This window comes from Rhincodon typus, unplaced genomic scaffold, assembly GCF_021869965.1.
Source record: "Rhincodon typus isolate 14 unplaced genomic scaffold, sRhiTyp1.1 hic_rhity00002877, whole genome shotgun sequence".
In the NCBI taxonomy this organism is placed as follows: domain Eukaryota; kingdom Metazoa; phylum Chordata; class Chondrichthyes; order Orectolobiformes; family Rhincodontidae; genus Rhincodon; species Rhincodon typus.
Window position 1 is genome coordinate 1 of NW_025968515.1, and position 24337 is coordinate 24337.

Below are 24337 nucleotides of genomic sequence, written 5' to 3' on the forward strand. Positions count from 1 at the left end.
CAGTACACCGACCAGCCGTAACAGCTATCCCTGACAACGATGCACATTGTGGCCAAATGCAGCAGTACATGAGTCATTAGCTCAGCAAGAATTAATGTTGTCAAGAGAGGGAAAGATTGACATCAAAAGTCAGCCACTCCTTCAATTGAGTTAATTTTTAAAAAAGTATACATTTCATAATCTTTCCAGCATGCTCTTTCTTGAATAAGTCCCGCCTTCTTTTGGAGTTCTCTGATCATGATCTTTCACAGGGGCTGTTAAACTGGGTGTTGGCTGTTTCCAGACTCCCGCTGCAACAATCCTCAGCTGGCTGCAGCTCTGTGCACAGTAAGCTTCACATTCTACAGCTCATTGTCAGACAGGGGGAAATTGCTGCAGTGTTCCCAAGGTATCACTGGGGGTGGTGAGGGTAAAAGAGAGGGAGTAACACCACAGTATTTGTGGTGAGTCTGGTCAATGGTAACGTTAGGACGTTGATAGCCATCACTGATTTTATTTTTACAATGAAACGGGATTGAAGACACTCTTGTGAATAGAGTTTATTATTATATGTATATTTTTCTCTCCACAACCAGGAAAAAACACCCTTGTGACCAACTGAATATTAAGGGTAATGCTACTGTCAAAAAGTGAGGGGAGGCATTAGGGAGAGAGGGGGGAACTAAATCAAAATGGAGTTGAAGGGGGAAATAAAGCACTCAATCCTCTGCGATGCCTACCTCTCCTTAAAGGCATTGAGATGAGTGGTAGACACTGCGTGCTCCCCCTCCAAGGACACCTGGGCTCAAACGTAACCGTGGAAGAGGGGCAGACAGCCGGCTGAGACATCCCCTCCACAGCCCACTGCCTGGACCTGTTCATATCTCGCCTGGCCAGGCCATGGAGCTGACCCATGAGGAGGTCCTCTGATCTGCCCGCACAGTGTTCCCAAAGATCAGGAGCGTGGGACTGAAGTACAACCAAAAGCACAATAAAAGAATTTCTGAATAACTAAGAGAGTGCAAATGCCCATAACCAGTATATACATCGTCCACGGACTCCGCAGCACTGCAAAATAAACATGGGCTGGGAGTCCAAAAAGCACTGCATTCTGCTGCAAGCAACACTCTCCACCCCAGACTCCCAAGGAAAAGAGGGAAGAGTCTCACGTAGAGAGCCCTCTACTGGTGATTCCTGCTGCCCAGTGGCAAATAAGCATGCAAAGGCATGTCCAGACGACAGGTGTAAGAGTCAAGACGCATGGTGTGCAGCAACAAGGTGAAAAGACATATTACATATATTCAGGAGGTGGCTCAGGTTGTGGGCGTGGGTTTCTGAGGGAGGTTCAGGTTCTTGGGGCCAATGTGAAATTCCATCCAAACAGGTGTATGTGCAGACAGTATTTCACTGAGCATCCGCCAACTGGTGCACACTGTCGTGTCTGACCACCATCGTTTTCAGGTGACAGATGGCATTGGCTGCGGGCACGGTGTGCAGCAGCAGTCTGTACGGGGCCTGCCATTTTGCATCTCTAAAAGACAAAACAAAAATTCCAGAGGTGACTCAGATTGTGGGGCACAGGCTCCTGAGTGAGGTACAGCATCCTGGGACCAATGTGAAATTCCGTCGAGCAGGGGTACACGCAGATGGGATTCCACGGCACACCTGAGCATCTGCCAGCTGGTGCAGTGTCGGATCCGAGCACTACCATTTTGAGGCGTTTGGGTGGCAGTGGTCATGAGCCTGACGTCTACTGTCACCCTGCGTGCCGATTCTTGCAGCAGCGTCAAGCCCAGGCCCCCGCCACCCAGCACATGCCCAACCCTGGTCACACCCATTGCCATGGCCTTCCCCTCCGCCAGCCACTCATGAACCCGTGATAGTGGAGGTGCGGATTCCTGAGCAATGACTGTCTGAAGATAGCTGCTACTCCTGAAGGCTTGGTGCAAGTTGACCATGCTTCAGACATTGATCAGGTCCTGGCAAAACATTGGCAGTGTCCTGAGGGTAATCTGCAAACCCTTGCAGTCATTAAATAGGAGCTGATGTCGTAATCGAGGGCACACACCTGGCAGAAAAAATACATTGCCAGGGTGCACCATCTGGGAGGAGACTCGATGTAACTGGGTCTTTTTTTAAAAAATATTTTTATATTGGGTTTGCTTTATTAAGGGCTCAGTTAGGCAGGCCATTGCCCTTTACCAAGGGAACTCCTACTCAGTTAATTAGGGCAGCCCTTGGAGGATGTTCTCCATTACCCTTTGAAAGATGGTGCCAGCCAAAGATTCCCCTGTGAGCAAGTGTATTCTTATAGTCCTTTGTGAGGTTCCTATAGCACAGTGGTAGTGTCCCTACATCTGAGCCAGGAGGCCTGGGTTCAAGTCTCATCTGCTGCAGAGGTGTGTAATAGCATCTCTGAATAAGGTGATCAGAATTTTTTTTTTTTTTTTTTGCAGTGATATACTTCTTGGATGACCCTTCAAGTCCTAGCTGGAGATGGGCAAGGATCATATTCAATTTGTAAAATATGTGACACTCCCCAGCCAGCTTTACAAATAGGTTTTCCATATGTGGCACAGGGTATCTGTCTACGTGGTGTCAGGTTGTGAAACTGGGACTACTGATGCAGCCCATTCAACAAATTGCACTGGGCATCTGATTCCTCTCATCATTCCAATTTGGCCTCTACTTTAGCCTGGCACCTTTCTGAGATTTTTGCTGAATTGCTGCAGTGTATCTTGTAGATAGTATGCACTGCTGCTATTACATCAGTGGGGAAGGAGTGGATTCTTGATGCCAATCAAATAGCAACAGTACTTACATGACTTTTCCAGTTTCAGTTTCTGGTCAATGGTAGCCCCAGGATGTTGATAGTCAGGGATTCAATAATCATACCACAATTGAATCTCAAGTGCCAACGGCAAAATTGGTTCTTGTTGGAGTGTTAATGATACTTGCCACTTGTCAGCCCATGCCTGGATATTGTCCACATCTTGTTGCATTTAAACATGGACTGCTTCAATATCTGAGGAGTGGCAAATGGTGCTGAACATAGTGCAATCATCAGCAAACATCACTTCTGACCTTATTCTGGAGGGAATGGCATTGATGAAGCAGCTGAAGATGGTTGGGCCTAGGACACTGCCCTGAGGAACTCCTGCAGAGATGTCTTGGAGCTGAGATGATTGGTGTCCAACAACCACAACATCTTCCTTTGCACTTGGTATGACTTCATTGTTTTTTGTGTTTTATGTTTTTTGTGTGCAGGACATACCTGGGCAATTTTCCACATTGTTGGGTAGAAGCCAGTGTCGTAACTGTACTGGAAAAGCTTGGCCAGGGGAGCGGCAAATTCTGGAGCACAAGTCTTCAGTATTATTGCTGGGATATTGTCAGGGCCTGTAGCCATTGTAGTATCCAGTGTTTCCTGATTTTACAGTGAAACTGAATTGGCTGAAAACTGGTATCTCTGATGCTGAGGACCACTGGAGAAGGCTGAGATGGATCATGCACTCAGCACTTCTGGGTGAAGATTACTGCAAATGCTTCAGCTTTATCTTTTGTACTGATGGGCTGGGCTCTTCCACCATTGAGATATTTGTAGAGCCTTCTCCTCCAGTGAGTTGTTTAGTTGTCCACCACCATTCATGACTGGGTGTGGTAGGACTGCAGAGCTTAAATCCGATCTGATCTGTTCTGAGGAAGGGTCACTGGACCCGAAACGTTAACTCTGTTTTTTACCTTCACACTTGCTGCCAGACCTGCTGAGCTTTTCTAGCAACTTTGTTTTCGTTCCTGATTTACAGCATCCGCAGTTCTTTCGGTTTTTATTTAGATCTGATCTGTTGGTTGAGGGATCACTTAGCTCTGTCTATCACTTGCTGCCTACACTGTTTGGCATGCAAGTAGTCTGTTTGGTGCTTTACCAGGTTTACACCTCAGTTTTAGTTATGCCCTGTGCTGCTCCTGGCATGCCCTCCTGCACTCTCCATTGAACCCAGGCTTGATGATAATGGTAGGGTGGGCCATAAGTTTGTAGATTGTGCTGGAGAACAATTCTGCTGCTGTTGATGGCCCACAATGCCTCAAGGATTCCCAGTCTTGAGTTGCTGATGGCCCACAGCGCTTCAAAGATTATCCAGTCTTGAGTTGCTAAATCTGTTCGAAGTCTGCCCCATTTAGCATGGTGGAAGTACCACCCAAATTTCATTATTGAGAAGGTGGTGGTGAGCTGCCTTCTTGAATTGCTGCAGTGCAGCGACAGCCATAATGCTGTCAAGGAGGCAGTTCTAGGATTTTGACCCAGCGACTGTGAAGAAACGATTGGAGGGAGAGAATGCTGAAAGAAAGTATTGCACTATACATAACCACTGAAAGTACTTTACAGTCAATGAAGCACTTTTGAAGTGTCATCATCGTTTAATGCACTGTATAAGTGTCATCAAACTGAAACATTAACTCTTGCCTCCTCCATCCACAGATACAGCTGGACCTGGTGAGAGTTCTCATCACCTGTCATATGTCATTTCCCCTGCCCTCCCTTGAAAATGGTTGACATCCACATAAGACAGCAGACAAGACTGCTATTTCATATCCCATCCAAAAAGCAGCTGCTTCAACAAGCAAGCACTCCCTCAGCTCTGCTTCAGAGCCTCAGCAGTGATTTGTTCCTGAGCTGGGACTTGAACTCACAACCTGCTGTTTCAGAGGCAATGGTAAAACAGACTGAGCCGCATCTAACCTGGTGTGGAGATTTTGCTATGTCCATTTCACCATCTGGTGTGAGGAGAGCTTCATTTCAACGATTCAACTATTTTATTAATCTTTTTCCTCATTGTTGGCCACAAATTCAAAACAGTCTGTAACATCTCAACCAGTACCACCTCTCCCAGAACACCCTCCCCTCCTCTGTCAGACCAATTTCCTGGAAATGCCACCTCCCTCCCTCACTGCTCCGGTCGTTTAATGAACATTATTAAGCTTGCTCACTCACTCACACCAGAAATAGTTCCCTGTCCTTGGGGGTTCTGTCCCTCCTCTGCCTTTCCACACTGCTGAATTACTCTCATTCCTCAGAATTGCCCACATTTTTAATGTGTCCCAAATTTATGATCCATCTTTCCCCTACAAGGTCCCAGAGATTCTTGTCACTGCAACCCTCTTGCATGTCCTGTTCAAACTGCCTTAGTCAACTTAACTTTTGCACAAGGCCTGTGTGATCAATGCACCTCACTGAAGGTACACTCAGAGCAAAACAGTGTGCCAGACAAATTAGTGTTGGCCTTTATTTCTTGTGGAACTTTTTGCCATACATTGAGTAGCTTGCTTGACCACTTCTGAAGGTAGTTAGGTGATGTTTTATTCTTCTATATGATTTGGGTGTCACTGGCTGGACCCACTTGAGCTCATCCCTAACTGGCCTTGAGAAAGAGGTTGTTGATCAGAGCTTAAGAAAATGATGCAGAGAGAGGGAGAGGATGACAGGGGAATGATCACTTTCATATCCGGTTTCATGGGGACGCTTACATTAAACAACATGACAGAGAGTGATGGGTTTGGGTTAGGGTTAGGGTTAGGGTATGGTAAGCAGGATATGGATTTGGATTGCACAGTTTTCACCGGTTTGTAAGGTTACTGTTCAGAAACCAGCAAGAATACCATTCAAGTACAGAGATGTGTAAAGCAGGGTGCAGGTTCTGAAGAAGAATCCTATTAGATTTAAAGTGTTAACTCTTTTCTCTCTCTCTGCAGATGCTGAACAACCTGTTTCTCCTGTATTATAAGAGTTGGGGGGGGGAAGAGGGAGGGATAAATGAAGACCATGATGATATAGCAAAGTGCTTTTAGCAAAGACAAAACAACAACTGTGAATCTCAGCTCTTGATGGATGGGATGTTCAGATTTTTTATGCTGCACTTCTGCCTGATCAGGTGGTGGGCAGACCGTAACCTCAGTCTATGATAACACAATGTGGAGCTGGAGGAAATCAGCAGGCCAGGCAGTATCAGAGGAGCAGGAAAGTTGACGTTTCGGGTCAGGACCCTTCTTCAGAAATGGGGGATGGGGGAAGGGAGCTCAGAAATAAATAGAGGAGGGGTGAGCCTGGGGAAGGTAAGTAGGATGGTGATAGGTGAGCGCAGGCAGGGAGTAGTGGGGATTGGTCAGTGAGGTGGGAGGAGCGAATAAGTGGGAGGGAAGATGGACTGGTTGTGTCAGGTCAAGGAGGTGGGGATGAGAGGGAGGATTGGCCATGGGATGAGGCCGGGGTGGGGAGATTTTGAAACTGGTGAAATCCACATTTAGGCCACTTGGACTGTAGGCCCCCAAGGTGGAATATGAGGTGCTGCACCTCCAATTTCCAGGTGGCGTCATTGTGACACTGGAGGAGGCCCAGGATGGACATGTCACCCAGGGAGTGGGAGGGGGAGTTGAAATGGTTCACGATTGGAAGGTGTTGTCGTTTGTCATGAACCAAGCGTAGGTGCTTTACAAAGCACCCTCCGAGCCTCTACTTGGTCTCACCAACATAGAGGAGGCCACATCAGGATCAGTGGATGCAATAGACCACATTGACGGATGTTCAGGTGAACCTCTGTCTGATATGGAAAGTTTGTTAGTGCCTTGAATGGAGGTGTTGGGGCAGGTGTATCACTTACTGCAGTTGCAGGGAAAGGTTCTTTATTCATTCACAGGATGAGGGTGTCACTGGCTAGACCAGCATTTATTGCCCATCCCTAATTGCCCAGAGGGCAGTTATGAGTCAAGCACATTGCTGTGGGTCTAGAGTCAAATGTGGCAAGTGGAATGTATGAGTTATAGGATGTGCCGATGAAAGTGGACACTCTTGCCAGGCCGACTGAACTTGGAGAATTTCACTTGAGTGAGGGCAATTGAATATCCTCATTCAGGACATCTCCTAAAATGAGGGCCCCAAGTCAACCCATAGCAACCTCAAAACAAAGCCAAGCTTCAACCAAATGGTTGAAATGTTTTTGAGGACCCAGGCCAGCAGGACATTGTAGTTGCTGCTGGTATGCAGACTTGAGACAGTAAAAGAATCTCACTAGACCTAAATTAAATAAGAGAACTCGTAGGCTGGTATCTAGGAGAGTGCATAACCTGGAAAGCCCACCTACATCTGGCTTGAATAGTTAAATTGCTTAGCAACATCCAAATCAAAACCAATAAAAGTAAATGTTTGGTTAAGCGGTCACCCAGTCCCAGTGGAGGTGGATACCGATGTGGCTGTATCGGTGATTGTGGAACCAGTCTTTACTAAAATTCACGCTGGACTCCAACCCTTAGGCTTGCATAAGACCTCAGCCAGGCTGATAATCTATACTGGTGAACACCTATGGATAAGGGTACAACTTTGGTTCAGATCTCTTACAAGAAACTGTTACCACTGATTTTAGTAAAAGGCTCAGGCCTAAGCTTGATGCGGTGAAATTGGTAAAGAAAGATTCAACTTGATTGGCTTAACACTTTTTGATTAGAAAATGGCTGCCTGAGTGCAGTCCTAATTAAATACCCTTGCTTGGGATTGTAGTGTGTCAACAGCTTAGATGATGATAACTTCCCTAAAGGTTACATCTTGATTTAGAGACCATTTCCAATAGAGACCCTGTTTCAATAGCAAATGTAAGGGTGCCATGATAAAGGCCAGGTTACGTATGAATTTTCCACAATAATTCACCAACTCAAGGAAAGACCTGAGCTCTGCTTTAGATGTGGGAGCTGGGGCACCTTTGATTGCCCCTCACTTTATCTTACAATGGGTGAAACCTGGTCTTGTTGACTCTATAATCAAGCAGGTCACTTGGGGTGCCTGAACAGACATTTTTCCCTCCTAAGGTGTACACCCACCTTGGCGAAATGTTTAAGGACTATGTCCAAATTCTCTAAGTGCTCTTTATTGACCTTCCCGGTTATTAGCATGTCATCCAGATAAATGGTGACTTGGGGTAGATCTTGTAAGATGTTCTCCATTGTGCGTTGAAAAATGGCACAGACTGATGATACCCCAAATGGCAGTCTTGTGTATATTCTATATTCTCATCTAAATCATTTCTATAAATAACAAACAAAAATAGACCCTGCACTGATTCCTGTGGAACATCGCTGGTCACAGGCCTCTAGTCTGAAGAATGATCCTCCACCATCACTCTTTTTCCTGCCGTCAAGCCATTTTTATATCCAACTGGCAAGCTCACCCTGAATCCCAAGTGATATAACTATTCTAGTCTACCACGCGAAACCTTGTCAAAGGTTTTACTAAAATCCAAGTGAACAATATCTACCGCTCTGCCCACATCAATCTTCTTGTTTACTTGCTCAAAAAAACTCAAATCTGAGAGACTCTATTTCCATCTCACAAAACCACACTGACTAACCCTAATTATTCCTACCTCTCCAAATCACTTCCAACAACTTAGCCACCACCAAAGTCAGACTCACAGGTCTATAGTTCAAGGCTTCTCCTCACATCCCTTGTTAAACAAAGACACAACATTAGCCACTCTCCAGTCATTCAACAGCATCTGTAGTTATAGATGATACAAATATTTCTGCAAGGGACCCCACAATTTCCTCTAACTTCCCACAAAGTCCTGGGATACACTAGATTAGGTTCCTGAGATTCATCCCCTTTATATTTTCTAAGACTCCAGCACTTCCTCTTCTATAACGTGAATTGTTTTCATATTATCCATTTCCAAGTTCTCTAGCCTCCATTTCTTTCTCCACAGTAAAACACTGATGCAAAATATTCATTTAATATCTCGCGCATCATCTGGTCCTGACAGAAACTGTGTGCTAGTGAGTAGTTCCAGTTAGTTCTGGAACACAATTCTTCAGGACTACAGCCAGGATAATATCAGGGTTCAGAGCCTTAGCTCTATCTCGTGCTTTCAATTGTTTCTTTGTTTTATATTGTCAATTGAATTGGCTGAAGACTGGCATCTGACATACCAGGGACAACAGGAGATGGAGATTGATCATCCACTTGGCTGAAAAAGACAGAAGGTACTTTAGCCTGGTCATCTGCACTGACACGCTGGACTTCTCCCTCATTTAACATGGGGATACTTGTGGAGCCTCCTCCAGTGAGTTGTTTAATTGCCCACTATCATTCATGACTGGATGTGTCAGGCCTGCAGAATTTAGATCCAATTGCTTTGTTGTGGGATTACTTTGCTCAGTCCCATGCTGTTCCCACTGTTTAGTATTCATGCTGTCCTGCATTGTAGCTTCATCAAATTTGGCACCATGTTTTTAGGTATCGTTGGTTCTGCTACTGTACACTCTCCAGCACCCTTCCCTGATCCAAAGTTGATCCTTGGCCTGAAGATATTAGGCGAGGAAGGGTCACGAGATTACAAAATTGCAGTTGAATACATTTCTGCCGATAGATTCTCATGTTGGGAGAGTTGTCTGTTAAATTGATCCCATTTAGCATGGCGATAATGCCAGCGAGACCAGCCCAAGAGCCCCACTATTATGTGGAGACAGAATTTCATCCCCACAAAGACTGTACAGTGGTCACTCATTGATTATGGATGCATCTGTGATAAGTAAATAAAGGAGGATAAGTTCAAGCATGTTTCTCTCTTGTTGGCTCCCTCAGCACTTACCCTAGACTCAGACTAGCAGCATTGACCTCTTGTCCAGAAGAACTGGAGTAGGCCATTCAGCCCCTTTAGCCTGTTCCACCATTTAATACCATCATGGCTGATCGAACACTCCAACATGTAATCATCAGGAAGATTCCTAGCCCACATTTCACCTGATGTCATGGGTATAGAGTCACCAAAGTTAATGACCCTCAGGTTGACTCCCTCCTGAATGTTGTGCTGCCCCCACTGCTGGCTCTGTCCTGGCAGTGGGACAGGCCATACCCAGGAATGGAGGAGGAGAAGGCTGGGACACTATCAGATACTCTCTCCTGAACTGACCTAATTCGAATATAAAGGTAATGCTTTCATGTTCTGGATTCCTTGCTGGACGGAAGGGTTCCTATTTGTGTTATGAACTAGTCCAATTATTTTAAACATGGTAATTTATTTTAGAAACAATTTATGCTAAACTCTTGCTTCCCTCACGTCTTGTGGGAGATGCAGTTGGCTGACTTCCTGTTGACTCTCAACTCTTCCTTTCCTCCCATGAGATAATAGGTTGTGATCGTCAGAAAGAAAGCTGAAGAACTCAAGTCTACTGCGCCACCAACTTTTAATTGGTACAGATCAGGGATCCCAAAGGAAGTCCAATCATTTCCCCCTGCTTGTTTAAAAAAATTAGTAAATCTGCGTATTATCACAAAACATCACAAAAGCCAGAATTAACTTTTTTCAAAAAAAAAATTCAAGTACAGTAAAATACCACAATTGCTTGAAAGCTGTGATAAAAACAAAGTTGTTGGGAAACAATCCGAAAATCTGATCATTGGCCTGGAACTTCAACCCTTCTTTGCTCTCTCCACATGTCTGAACTGACCTGCTGAGTGTTTCCAGCATTGTTTTTATTTCCAAAGTTCAGTGGGTGAGTTTAAGCAGAATATGAGAGAAGGAATGTCCAGTACAGGGTGAAATAAAGTTCAGACATCTAATGAAGAAATGTTTACTTAAAGGGGGACCATGAGCTGTTTAGGAAACAGCCTTGAAAGGATGAAAACATTTTTTTACACAGTAATAATGTTGCAAAGGAAACAGCATTCTGGAAACTGAATGTAGCTTATTTTCATTGCATGTGACATTCTTTGCAGAAAAGCTGAAGAAGAGCAAAGCTGCACCAAAACTTATAGCAACACAGCCGTGTCACTTTTCACTTCAACTATGGAACGCTGTAGTATTTGAGTAATCAATCCCACAAACCTGACCAAAGTCAGAAGTGTGCACCGGCAATAATTTGATTAGAAAAACAACACATTGATCAGATAATTGTAATCCACACAGATCCCACACAGCTTTATTGTTCTCTACTTGAGAGACAGTTACAACAAAAAATATCCCTTTTCCAGTGCTCAGCATGAAAGTTTTACAGTACAACTTGAAACATTTATTCCAAAACAAACACTAGATATAAAACTGATACAAAGCCAGTTGGTCCATAAAGGGGCGGACCAGGTTATCAGTCGCAAAATAGAAAACCAGGCCGAAGGTGATGGAGATGGGCAGTGCTGGCAGAGCTTTCTTGAAGATAGCAAGCAGCAGCAGAGTAAGGCACAAACCCTGAAAATGTAAAGATAAGGCCAATTACTCAATCTGCATCATTTTCTATCAAGCCCCTTCCCTTCAGTGCACATGCTGGAAAAGGAGAGCATATTCAAACCCATACAGGTCAGCACAAAGCAATAGGTTCAACCTTGTAATTGGCAAAGGTGATGTTTATATCAGGGATGGGGGTGGGGTGTGGTGAAAAGAAAGAATGTCTATTTCTCACTACAACAGCCCTGACAGTGAGATTGCAGAGAGACCAGTGGGAGGATAAATAGAGGGGAGTGATTGTGTTCAACATGTGCTTTTACATGAGGCATTCAAGTTGTTGGCCAGGAGTGAGGGCAGATAGAGGATGAGAGGAGAATGATGAAAGAGAGAGGGTGCTTGATGCCTGTTAGGTGAATTCTTCAAGCAAAAACCACAATAGGTTGTGAGGGAAAGTGAAGAGGAAGATAGAAATTAGGATGCAGGGAGAATAGAATGGCCATCAACATGACAGAATTACACTATTTTGTGGCATCCTGTTGTCAGCCTATGGGATCTCCAATCTTCTCTTTAAAATGTGTTTTGCCAGGAGGGCATGAAATCCACCAATTTAGTTAAAGAACCCCAGCCCTGTGCACGTAGTTGAAACAGAACTTACAAACGCTTGTACTTACGAATGCTATCTTATACAGGGGAATAATTTTCAAGATCTGACATATGACCATTTACTGTAATTACGAACGGCTACTTTATATTGTTTTGCATTGTGTTCCATCTTACATACAAATTGACTTATGAATGGACTCAACGATGTTTGCAACCTGGAGATCCCCTGTGTTTAGCGTACAAGCTGTTTGCAATTGCATCCCACAGTTAAGATACTTCTTAAAGAGGGCTGTGTCGTGTCTTTGTTAATACATCACCAAATTCACGAAGTACAACAATGAACAAACTACAACTGTCATATTAATCTGGCTCACCCAGTGTGCAAAGTTTGGTTTCCATGGCGATTAACAGGGCGTTTTGATTTGGCTTTATATGGAAGTATAAGGTCTCCAACACTGCATCTCAGAGGGATCAGTGTGGATAAAGGAGGTTCCTATTAGCCAGGACACCTACTCTAGTGACCATTACTAGTTTGGGCTGAGGGAAGGGCTGAACCAGATTCAATGAACCAGCCCTCAGAGCTCAAACTGCTGACCGACACAAACTGAGTGTTAGACAAGGCACCATAAACCTGAACCCCAACCAGCCTGTAATAATCTGTAATGTCACATGCAGATACTTTTCAACATTTGATAAGCACTTTGGGCACTCTCACTTTGCTGCAGTACTATAAGTTGAATAAATTTTCCCCAGGCTGTCCTGGGGCAAATGCATACTCACAATTAATATTGCCACGAAGCAGGCCAGAGTCGTATTCCAGTCTCCACTTGCTGCTGCTGATGCTTTTCCAACAAGGACACTGTAGAATATGAAGTCACCTAAACCAAGTTTCACACCCCCTAGCAAGAAAAGCGAAGTATAATTTGACCATGAGGAGTGAGAGAATGGGTCCTACAATGAGCCAGTATTTTAAATGCCTGCTTTTGGCTCTCTAGTTTCCACACAGAAGGCCCACTCAGTCTAGCTTGGCGGTATGCTGCTCAGGCAGCACGGTGGCTCAGTGGTTAGAACTGCTGCCTCACAGCGCCAGGGTCCGGAATTTGATTCCGGCCTTGGACAGTCGCCTTGAGTGACTCTCTGTAAGGAGTTTTCACATTCTTCTCGTGTCTGCGTGGGTTTCCTCTGGGCGCTCCAGTTTCCTCCCAGAGTGCAAAGGTGTACAGGTTAGGTGGTTTGGCCAAACTAATTGCCAGTGTCCAGGGATGTGTAGGCTAGGTGGATTTGCTATGAGAAATTCAGGGTAACAGGGATACGGTAGGCGGATGGGTTTGGGTGGGATGCTCTTCAGAGGGTTGTTGTGGACTGGATGGCCTGCTTCCACACTGTAGGGATTCTATGTATATTAATGGGCCCAACATTGTGTGATTTATATTCAGTGGCAATATACAGCACACAAATAGGACATTCGCTGTACTTCGTGATGGAACAATTTCATTTATTAAAATCTCATTTGTGAGACATTGGTGTCACTTATTGCCTGTCCCTAGTTGTCCTTGAGAAGGCGGTCATGAGTTGCCTCCTTGATCTGCTGCAGTCCAGCTGCTGTGGGTTGACCTATAATGCCATTAGGAAGGAAAGATCAGAATTTTGACCCAGAAATACTGAAGGAAAGGCAATATATTTCCAAGTGAGGTGGTGAGTGGCTTGGAAGGTGCTGTCTAAAGTGGCTTGGTGAATTTCTGCACTGCATCTTGTAGATAGTACACACTGCTGCTACTGTGCCTCCTGGAGGGATTGAATCTTTGTGGATGCAGTTTCAAGCAAATAGGTTGCTTTGTTCTGGATCATGTAAGCTTCTTGGGTGCTGTTGGAGCTGCACTCATTCAGCCAGTTGAGGAGTTTTCTATCACTTGTGCCTTATAGATGGTGGACCTGCTTTGGGAATCAGGTGATAGTAACCACTGCAAGATTCGTACCCTCCGACCTCTTCTTGTAGGCACAATATTATGATGTCCAGTTTCTGGTCAATGGTAACCACTGGGATGTTGATGGGGGTGTGCCATTTCAGTGATTATAATGCCATAGAATGTCAAAGGGTGACGGTTAGAGTCTCCCTTTTAGAGACGGTCATTGCCTGGCATTTGTGTGATACTTGCAGATGATACAAAACTTGGAAGCATTACGTGAACTGGAGAGGATAGTGTTAAACTTAGTTCAATGTGGAAAAGTTTTAAGAAATTCATTTTGATTGTTTTAGTAGAAGAACATGGGGAGGCAATATATAACGAAGGAGACAATTCTGAAGTTGGTGCAGGAGCATCAGGACTGAAAGACAGGTTCTAATAGTGGTTAAGGATACAGAATCCTGGGCTCGATCCTGGCGCAAGGAAGGAAGTTACATCATGTTTTATTGGTTCAGCCTCAACTGAAGTACTGTGCCAAGTTTGACAGGCAATAAATGCTGGCCAGCCAGCGAGGCCTACATCCCACAAGTGAATTAAAAAAAATTCTGGCATTGCATTTTAGAAATGATGTGATAGCATTCTAGAGGGTGCAGGAAGGATTTACAAAAGTGGGTCCAAGGATGGACTTCAGTTATGAGGACGGATTGAAGTTGGGGCCGAGAAGATTGAGAGGAGATTTCACACAAGTACTTAAAACCATGATTGGACTGAACAAAGTAGCTATGGTGAAACTGTTTGCATTGATGAAAGGATGAGGAGCAGGGGGGTCAAAGACTCAAGTCAATTAGCAAAAGAAGCAATGGTGACAATAAGGAGAAACTTTCACACAGCAAGTGGTTAGGATCTGAAATACACTGCCTGATTGTGTGGTGGAGGTAGGGCCAATTGAGGCTTTGAAAGGGAATTTGAATATTATCTGAAGGATGGGAGAACTTGCAGGGGGTTACAGATAGAACAGGGCACTAGGACAGCTGGTCCTTCCAACAGCCATTACAGGCATGATGGGGTGAACAGCCTTTTACTGTGCTGTAATCAAAATACAATTCTATGAAGCAAATGCTGATTTTTAAAATATAATTTAAACTAGCTACCTCCCACCTCACCCTTACAAGTCTACAATTCTATTTCTTTCTCTCTGTTGTATGTATTCCACTAACTTCGCTTCACTGCATTTCTGTTATTTATCTCAATTTCTCCAACTGGGGGGTGAGTTCCAGATTCCAGTTGCCTTCTGAATTATGAAGTTTCTCCTGAATTCATTAGTGACTACCTTATATTCATGAATCACAAGGTATACCAGAGACCTGAAATGCAGAAGCACAGAGATCCAAGGGCTGCCGTATCGAGGAGGTTAGTTACAAAGGGTAGGTTGAGACAATGGATAGATTTTTTCAGTTTGTGGCTCCTGCTTCAGCACTGCCTATTTAGGACACGGTTGAGGGGTGAATGAGACAACCTAGCAATCTATTCCTTCCAGTGATAAGGTCACTTACTTTCCTCTGGATCTTCAACTGCCACTGGAGGGCCTGGCAGAGCCTGCACTGCTGCCCGACTCTCCTGGGTCGATTCCATAGGACCCAACCTGGCATTTCTGCTGTTTGTCCATTCCTGAGTGAATCCCCCATCATCTGCCTGGGTCGAGCCTGGATCAGCATAAGTCTCATTAAGGGTAAGACCTGCAGAGGTTAACAGCAGAGAAGATGCATTACTTCCACAGCCCAAAGATGTGCAAGTTAGATGGATTGGCTATGCTAAATTGCCCCATAGTGTTCAGGGATGAGTAGGTTAGATGCATTAGCCATGAGAAATATTGGACGGGGGGATAGGTCTGTGTGTGATGCCCTTCAAGTCGGTGTGGCCTGTTTCCACACCGTAGGGACTCCATGACTCTATAAATCTAATGCAAGCATTTCCTGTCACCACCAAGTCAAATTACAAGATCCGAATGTACTTGGGTACAAACTTTCAACAGTCAAAGACCCAAAACCAGCTCAAGTCTCAGGTTTCTGAAGAAGGGTCTAGGCTCGAAATGTCAGCGTTCCTGCTCCTCTGATGCTGCTTGGCCTGCTGTGTTCATCCAGCTCTACACCTTGGTATCTCAAGTCTCAGGTTAACAGACACTGCAAAAAGCATTGAAAAGCAGAGCAGCAGACAGTAACAGTTTCCAGTCAATGATTCAACTTGGTGTAGTCTGCAACGGACGACCTACAGTGGGGTAAGCAGATCCAAGACTAATTGTTAAGAGCTAAACACTGAGAAAGAACAAAGTTTACAGGGCTCTGGGGAAACAGCAGTAGAGTGGGACTAATTGAATACTGCTTTCAAAGCAGAGGCAGGCAAGGTGCTGTACCATCTCATGATTCTACTTCCTGTACTGCTAGTCCAATATGGCCACATATACTATCCTGGAAAATAAAATTGCTCTGAGTAGAACATTAAGCTGCAAACAATGAAGGAAAATCACTTGGGAAATTCCTCTCTAACTTAAGAGTAAATATTGAGAAAACTGTGACTCAGAACCATTGAAATGAGCTTCAATTACATCCTCATCAATCGTGCATTACTTGACAGAAAACAGCAGTGACCCTTGACCTCTAAAATATCAACCAAAAGCTCTAGAATTAACACTGTTCTGGCCCTTAACCATTGTCACTGGGTTCAAGGGCAAAAAGGATTCAAGACTCCAGATTAGAGTAGCCTGGTAACACAACTTCAACACATTGGATCAATGGACAAGGACAAACGGTAAAGTTTATGTTCACAATTTACCCAACACCCCAATACTCACTGGCCTAAACCAGCTCTTAATCTAGCAAAAGTTCAGACTTCAAAATCTCACCATTTACCAATCCCTCTGAGGTCTGTGTAACCTTCCTCTTCGGGCTATCTGTCTCCTCTCATGAGGGTATCTGAATTAGAAGTCACAGATTTAAAGTGAGGAATTTCTTCTCTGAGGGTCATTAGTCTTCATAGTTTACCAGCCCACTGAGTCAGAAAGATTTTTGATCTACAAAGGAGCCAAAGGCTAAGCGGCCAGGTAGGAAAGTAGAGTTAACACCACAATCAAACCAGTTGTGTACTTATTGGACGTAGAGCAGGTTCGAGTATGCTCTTAAACAAGAGAGATCCTGTGATCAGTTCCAGTTTGGTTGTCTGCTTTTAGGATGAACAGACTTGTTCAGCTATTTTTGAATGTAGCGGTGTCATTCTTTTCTGATTACCGAGGTCTGCATCTATGCATGAATAGTATAGCAGATGCAGAGAAATGTACAGACAACACATTTGATCTGTTTATCCCACATTTCATTCAGCCTTCAACTCTTCTCAGAGAAGCTTTGTTCATTGTGACAAATAAGTCAATCTTGGCCCTTATCTGTGACATGTCTGTGCTAGGTATTAAGGAATTTCTTCTCTATTTACCATTCTCTGCATATAAAGTTTTACGGGAAAAAAAGACAACATTCATATTCTTTCCCCTCTACATTGGTATTTCGTGCAAATGTTCTGATGAGTGCAAGACCAAAAGTTTTGACAGGATGTGTCTTTTTGCAGCAATACTCGAGTTCTGTGCGACCAAATGACATGGTTCCAAACTGGACGAGAAGTGGCAGTGAATTAAACAGAATTCTGAAGAACCATATGAGGCTCAAAGTATAACTGTTTCTCTCTCCACAAATATTGCCAGACCTGCTGAAGTTCTCCAGCATTCTGTTTGTTTCCAAACTGTTGTTGCTCATGCACCAAGATGCACTTTAATCTCCCCTTTGCTCTGCACTCACATTCACGATAAACAGACTCAACTAAAGATGCTGCAATATGCTGACCATTTAAACCACTAAAATATTCTAACAAAACACTACTTCAAGTAAAACTAGAACAGATCCACAGGTTCAAACTGGTGAACAGCAAATTTAAGATAGGAGGAAGCAGCGAAGATTTCTTGGTAGAATAGTGGAAATGTAACTCAAACTGTTTAAGAATTACTGATGCACAGAGAGATCTGGGTGTTCAGGTCCATTGTACCCTGAAGGTGGCAACGCAGGTTGATAGAGTGGTCAAGAAGGCATACGGCATGCTTTCATTCATCGGATGGGCTATTGAGTACAAGAGTTGGCAGGTCATGTTACAGTTGTATAGGACTTTGGTTCGACCACATTTGGAATACTGCGTACAGTTCTGATCGCCACATTACCAAAAGGATGTGGATGCTTTGGAGAGGGTGCAGAGGAGGTTCACCAGGATGTTACCTGGTATGGAGGGCGCTAGCTATGAAGAGAGGTTGAGTAAATTAGAAAGACAGAGGTTGAGGGGCGACCTGATTGAGGTCTACAAAATGATGAGAGGTATAGACAGGGTGGATAACAAGAAGCTTTTTCCCCAGAGTGGGAGACTCAGTTACTAGGGGTCACGATTTCAAGGTGAGAGGGGAAAAGTTTAAGGGAGATATGCGTGGAAAGTTCTTTACGCAGAGGGTGGTGGGTGCCTGGAACGCATTGCTAGCAGAGGTGGTAGAGGTGGGCACGATAGCGTCATTTAATATGTATCTCGACAGATACATGAATGGGCAGGGAGCAGAGGGATACAGATCCTTGGAAAATAGGCGACAGGTTTAGATAGAGGATCTGGATCGGCGCAGGCTTGGAGGGCTGAAGGGCCTGTTCCTGCGCTGTAATTTTCTTTGTTCTTTGTTCTACTGGATGCAGTGATTGAATGAGCTAATGCAGACAGACTTTCTGAAGCTGTATCTATGCTCTTGAAATATAGGACATTGGTTTACATTTAAAAATGAAAGACAATAACAGACAAAAGTTGCAAGTGAGAAAAGCATAATTTTTTCCTCATTTAAGTATTGCCTTTAAATTAGCAATTTTCTAAACTCTAACAACTTTTTCTTGAAAACAATATCTTAGTTTATCGTTTGTTGCAAAAGATGAAGTAAAATCTCTCTGCTTTTGAGGGAGCTCTTTTGCACACTGTAATTGAAGGAAACAATATTATAGAAACAATGCTCAGAAATCAAATGCAACACTGACAGGTGCAGAATTGGAGACAATATCACAGTGGCTTTACTACACAACATTTACAGTGACTTCGATGAATGTTTTCTATCAGGTTTAGCTAGAACAAATTGCTGCACTCACCAGGTGGTGGCAAACCAGAATCTTTTGGAGGGTCCGGCCTGGCTTCTGGATCAGTATCTGCCATGTTAACTAACCATACCATTGTTGCTGTGCGAAAAAATCAAACAGGAGAGTTAACTCTGTGCACTGATATTTTCAGGTTAAGAAATAAAATGACAAACCCTTCCCCCGAACTTACAGGAATAGATCAGAGCTGGGAATATTGGTTCATTTCTCTCTTGTGCAGTCTCGACGAGAATGCGCAAGGGACCCTTGGGGCACAACACTGCGACCAGATCTGGAAAAAACACATTTGCTCAATATAAACTTCATATCATGGCTTGATAGAAAAGTTGGAAATGTAAAACTTAATCAAAATAATTGTCACATTCTAAAATTCAATCTTCTAATTGCTAGACGTCATGGATCTTAAGGTTCAAGTCCATAGCTCCCTGAAAGTGGCCACGTAAGTAGATAGGGTGGAATGGGGTCATCTGGCATGCTTGCCTTTATTGGTTGGGGAATGGAGTACAAGAGTCAGGATGTCATGTTGCAGCTTTATAAGACTTTGGTATTCCGGTTGCCACATTAGAGGCTCAGTGGTTATCACTGCTGCCTCACTGCGCCAGGGACCGGGGTTCGATTCCACCCTTGGGCGACTGTCTGTGTGGAGTCTGTATGTTCTCCCTGCGTCTGCGTGGGCTTCCGCCGGGTGCTCCGGTTTCCTCCCACAGTCTGAAGATGTGCGGGTTAGGTGGATTGGCCATGCTAATTTGCTTGTAGTGTCCAGGGGTGTGTAAATTAGGTGGATTAGCCATGGGAAATGCAGGGTTACAGGGATAGGGTACGGTAGGGGGATGGGTCTGGGTGGCATGCTCTTTGGAGGGGTGGTGTGGACTTGTTGGGCCGAATGGCCTGTTTCCACACTGTAGGGATTCTGTGATTACAGGAAGGATATGAGGCTTTGGAGAGGGTGCAGAAGAGGTTTACCAGGATGCTGCCTGGATTGGAGGGTATGAGCTATAAGAAGAGGCTAGAAAAACTCAGGTTGTTTTCTCTGGAGTGGCGGAAACTGAGGGGGGAGACTTGATAGAAGTATTAAATTATGAGAAACATAGATACGGCTAACGGTCAGAATCTTTTTCCCAGAGTTGAAATGTCTAATACTAGGGGGCATTCATTTAAGGTGAGAGAGGACAAGTTCAAAGGAGATATGAGGGGCAAACTTTTTTACACAGAGAATGGTAGGAGTTTGGAACTCGCTGCCAGGCGTGGTGGTGGAGGCAGATACGATAGGGGCATTTATGGGACTTTTTGATAAACACGTGAATGTGCAAGGAATGGAGGGATATGGACCAAGGGCAGGCAGGAAGATTAGTTTAATTTGGCGCAATATTGTGGGTCAAAGCAACCGTTCCTGTGCTGTACAGTTCTATGTTCTATGCTCCAAGTGTATATCTCTACCATCTCAAACCCTTTCATTATCTCCCATGGCCTCAAGGTACTGGACCGTTCTGTGGCTCAGAGAAAGAGAAATGCTTCAGTCTTTCATCCTTTCCTGATGGATAGAGTTATTCAGTTAGAACAAAGAACAATACAGCACAGGAACAGGTCCTTTGGTCCTTCTAGTCTGCGCCGACATATTTTGCCTTTCTATACTTAAACAGTCTGGCACACTCCATGTAAATCTTGTTTTGACCTTTTCCAGTGCTTCCATATTTTTATAATATGGAGTCCAGAGTTTTGTACAGTATTCGAAGTCTGGTCAAGCCAGGGTTGTGTACAAGTTTAACATTTAATAATATTGTTTCTCAAAGTTCTCCTTCTAGGAATGAATACAGATATGCCTAGTGACCACACAGCTGTCTTAACATTACAGAGGTACTCAGTACAACTGACTTCTGCAGGTAAGAATGCCTCACGGCAATTGCCGAATTATGTCAAGAGCAAACTTATACACAATAAACATTTTCTGCAGTCATGGAAATCATTCCCTGGACTATATGCTATCTAATTTTAAGCTTTTTTTTTTAAACTTATGGTTACATATAACCCTTAATTGTAACTTGCTGGATAAATGTGATTCAGAATATTATGTTTATAATTACAATTTTTGCTTGTTTGTGTCATAGCTTACCTGCCTTAGACTGATACTCTAACTGACACCACCATGTACAGGAATAGACAGGCACAAACATTCATACAGCAGTTAGGGACTCAAAGCCTGATTTTTGTTTCCGGTTCTGAAAAATACATTTTACAGACTTTGCTTTTTGTTGACAACATTCAACAAGCCATTATTGAGACAGTGAACTTGCACGCATGCCCCTCATGGCGTTATTCATCACTTTTCGACAAGAGAAAATAAAGCACAGATTTAGTTAAAAACAGAATGGAGATATTAATGGATTGAGTGAACGCAATGCTTATTGTGAATTTGTCATTGAAAATGGACTTCTTCCTATTTCTGGCTATTAAGGTGGTATTCCTATGAAGCATTGGGACTCATTAACTGCAGATTAGATAGTTGCTTGAGCTGCACCCATCCAGGCAAGTGGGGAGTTTTCCACTACACTCCTGATTTGTGTCTTGTAGATGACGAACAGGCTTTGGGCAGTCAAGAGTGAGTTACTTGCAGTAGGAATCTGAACCTCTGACTTGATCTTGTAGCCACATGTGGCTAATCTAATTCAGTTTCTGGAAACAGTAACTCCCAGGATGAGGGATTCAGTGAAGGTAATGTTATTGAATGTCAAGGGGCAATGGTTAACTGCCTTTTTATTGGATATGATCATTCCTGGTATTTGAATAGGTTGGTCAGATGGGCAGACCAATGGCAGATGGAATTTAACCCTGATTAAGTGTGAAGTAATGTACTTTGGAAGAAGTTACAGACAAGGGAGTCTTCAATGGGAATCTCAGAGGAACAGAACGATCTTGGGGTGCTTGTCTACAGATCCATAAAGATAGCAGGGAAGGTCAACAGGGTAGTTAAGATAGCATAAAGGACACTTGCCTTTATCAGTCAAGAAATAGATTGTAATAAAAGGGAGGTTATAGGGGAGCTGTACAGGATTTTAATTAGGCCACAGCTGGAGTACTGTTTATACTCTGGTTACCAGACAATAGGAACAATGTGATTTCATTGGAGAGGGTGCAGAGGGCAGTCACTAGGATGTTGCCTGGGATGGAGCATTTTAGTTGTGAAGAGAGGCGTGATAAACTTGGGTTGTTTTCTTTGGAGCAGATAAAGCTGAGGGGGGACCTTGGTAGAGGTATAAATGATTATGAGGTCAAGAACAAAGGAGTATAATTTGAAGGTGAATGGCAGATGGTTTAGAGGGGATCTGAGAAAAAATATTTTCATTCAGAGGGTGGAGGTGGTCTGGAATCAGTGCCAGGGTTGGTAGTTGAGGTGGGAAATCATGCTTGACAAATCTTCTGAAATTCTTCAAGAATGTCACTAATAGAGTTGATAAAGGGGTGGGGCCGTAGATGTGATTTACTTGGACTTCAGATGGTTTTCGATAAGGTCCTACAACACAGACTAGCATGTGAAATTAAAGCACATGAGATTGGGGTCGTGTACTGACACGGATAGAGAAGTAATGGGTAAACAAACAGAGCTGGAATAAATGGGCCTTTTCCAAGTGGCAGGCAGTGACTTGGGTCCCACAGGGATCAGTGCTTGGACCCCAGCTAGTCACAAAACATAGTAATGATTTAGAGGAGGGAACTAAAAGTAATATCAGCAAGATTTGAGGTGGCATGAAATTGGTCAGCAGGTTGAGCTTTGAGAAAGGTGAAGAGATGCTTTGGTGTGAGGTTATCACTTTGGTTAACAAAAAATGAGGAAGGCAGGTTATCTGGCTAGCAATACATCTGGAAAATGGGAGGTACAATGAGACCCGAGTACCCTTGTATACCAGTTTCTGAAAGTAAGCATGTAGGTGCAGCATGTGAAGACAGCAAATTTTATGCTAGCCTTCACAGTAACAGGATTCATGTACAGAATCAGGGACATCCAACTGTAATTGTACAGAACCTTGGTGAGACCACAGCATTGTGTGCAGTTTTAGTCTCCTTCTCTGACAAAGGACGGAGGGAGTGCCACAAGGTTACCAGACCGATTCCTGGGGTAGCAGGTCTGACATATGAAGATAGACTATATTCACTACAGTTTAGAAGAATGAAGGGGAACTTCATAGAAACCTATGAAAATTTAACAGGATTAGGCAAGCCAAATGCAAGAAGTACATTCCTGATGACCAGGGAGTCCATAACTGCGGGTCACAGTCTAAGGATGTGGGGTAGACCATTTAGAACTGAGATGAGGGGAAATTTCTTCACCCAGAGAGTGGCAAGCCTGTGGAATTCATTACCACAGGAAGTGGTTGAGGCCAAAACATTGAAAGTTTTCGAGAAGGAGTTAGATTCAGTTCTTAGAACTAAAGAGATCAAAGGGTATGGGGAGAAAGTGGAAACCGGTACTGAGTTGGGTGATCAGCAATGATCATGTTAAACGGTGAAACAGGCTCAAAGGGCCGAATAGCCTACTCCTGCTCCTATTTGCTAAGTTTCTGTGAATAAAATATATACTTTAGCAACTTTAAAAGGCTCCAAGGTGCAATAGTTGCAACCCTACCTCCGAATCAGGAAGCCGGGGTTCAAGATCCACCTACTCCAGAGGTGTGTAATTATATCTCTGAATGAGTTGCTTAGAAAATATCTACACTGAGGAAGTGAAGATGACTGACCTCCAACAACCACAATTTTCATTTGTGCCAGCTATGACTCCAACCATCAGAGTGTTCCCTAATTCCCAGTATTGCTGTTTAACGCTACGCTCTGTCAAATGCTGCCATAATGTCATACAGTCACTCTTCATTGTTGGAATTCCACTGTTTCATTCACATTTGGACCAGGGGTATACTGAGGTCAGGGTCAGAGGGCTCTGGCAAGATCCAAATTGAGCACTGATGAGACAGGTATTGTTTTGGTGCACGGTGGAATCGTCTAACACTGATAATTAAGAGTAGACTGATGGGGCAGTTTAACAATAGAGCACCTTGGAGGTGACTTATCACTGAATACCTAGAGTTTTGGTATTTGTGAGAGCTTGCTGTGTGGAAATTGGCTGCTGCATTTCTCTATTTTACAATACTCCATTGATTGTTTTGGGATGCCCTGATTTTCTTTGCAGACACTGATTTGCACACACACACCCCTTACTGCAGGGACCACTAGCCCTTTCCTCCCACTCTCCTGTCCTGCACAAGGCAAGACCAAAGTAACTTGACTTGATTTTGCAAGTAGTAATTAAAAAGGTGCTCACAGAATTGTTTAGTAGTTTTCTGGAGTTTATAATTCAGTTATTGTTTGCATAACCAACTCTGTCATTTGTAAACAACCTCTTTTCCAAAATGGTTCCAAGAGTTTAGTAATACCAGACGTAAGCTTTATGTGAACA

General features: G+C 43.8%; 1 protein-coding gene across 1 annotated transcript; it reads right to left on the reverse strand.

Annotated features, from left to right (window-relative positions):
* Positions 1-10913: 10913 nt before the first annotated feature.
* Positions 10914-19204, reverse strand: LOC109921488 (presenilin-1-like). Its single transcript, XM_048593445.1, has 5 exons — positions 19067-19204; positions 18889-18975; positions 15241-15423; positions 12564-12682; positions 10914-11204 (listed from the first exon to the last, which is right to left on the reverse strand). Exons 2-5 carry the CDS (start codon positions 18968-18970, stop codon positions 11049-11051), a joined length of 540 nt encoding a protein of 179 aa, XP_048449402.1. The 5' UTR covers positions 18971-18975; positions 19067-19204; the 3' UTR covers positions 10914-11048.
* Positions 19205-24337: the final 5133 nt, after the last annotated feature.

What these genes read in the sequence shown, in the direction of transcription:
- LOC109921488 (XM_048593445.1), bottom strand. Translation starts at nt 18,970, where the DNA reads ATGGTATGGTTAGTTAACATGGCAGATACTGATCCAGAAGCCAGGCCG. An exon ending in TTCTGGTTTGCCACCACCTG is followed by an intron (nt 15,424 to 18,888) that starts GTGAGTGCAGCA and finishes TAACCTCTGCAG; the next exon opens with GTCTTACCCTTAATGAGACT. An exon ending in GCTTCGTGGCAATATTAATT is followed by an intron (nt 11,205 to 12,563) that starts GTGAGTATGCAT and finishes TTACATTTTCAG; the next exon opens with GGTTTGTGCCTTACTCTGCT.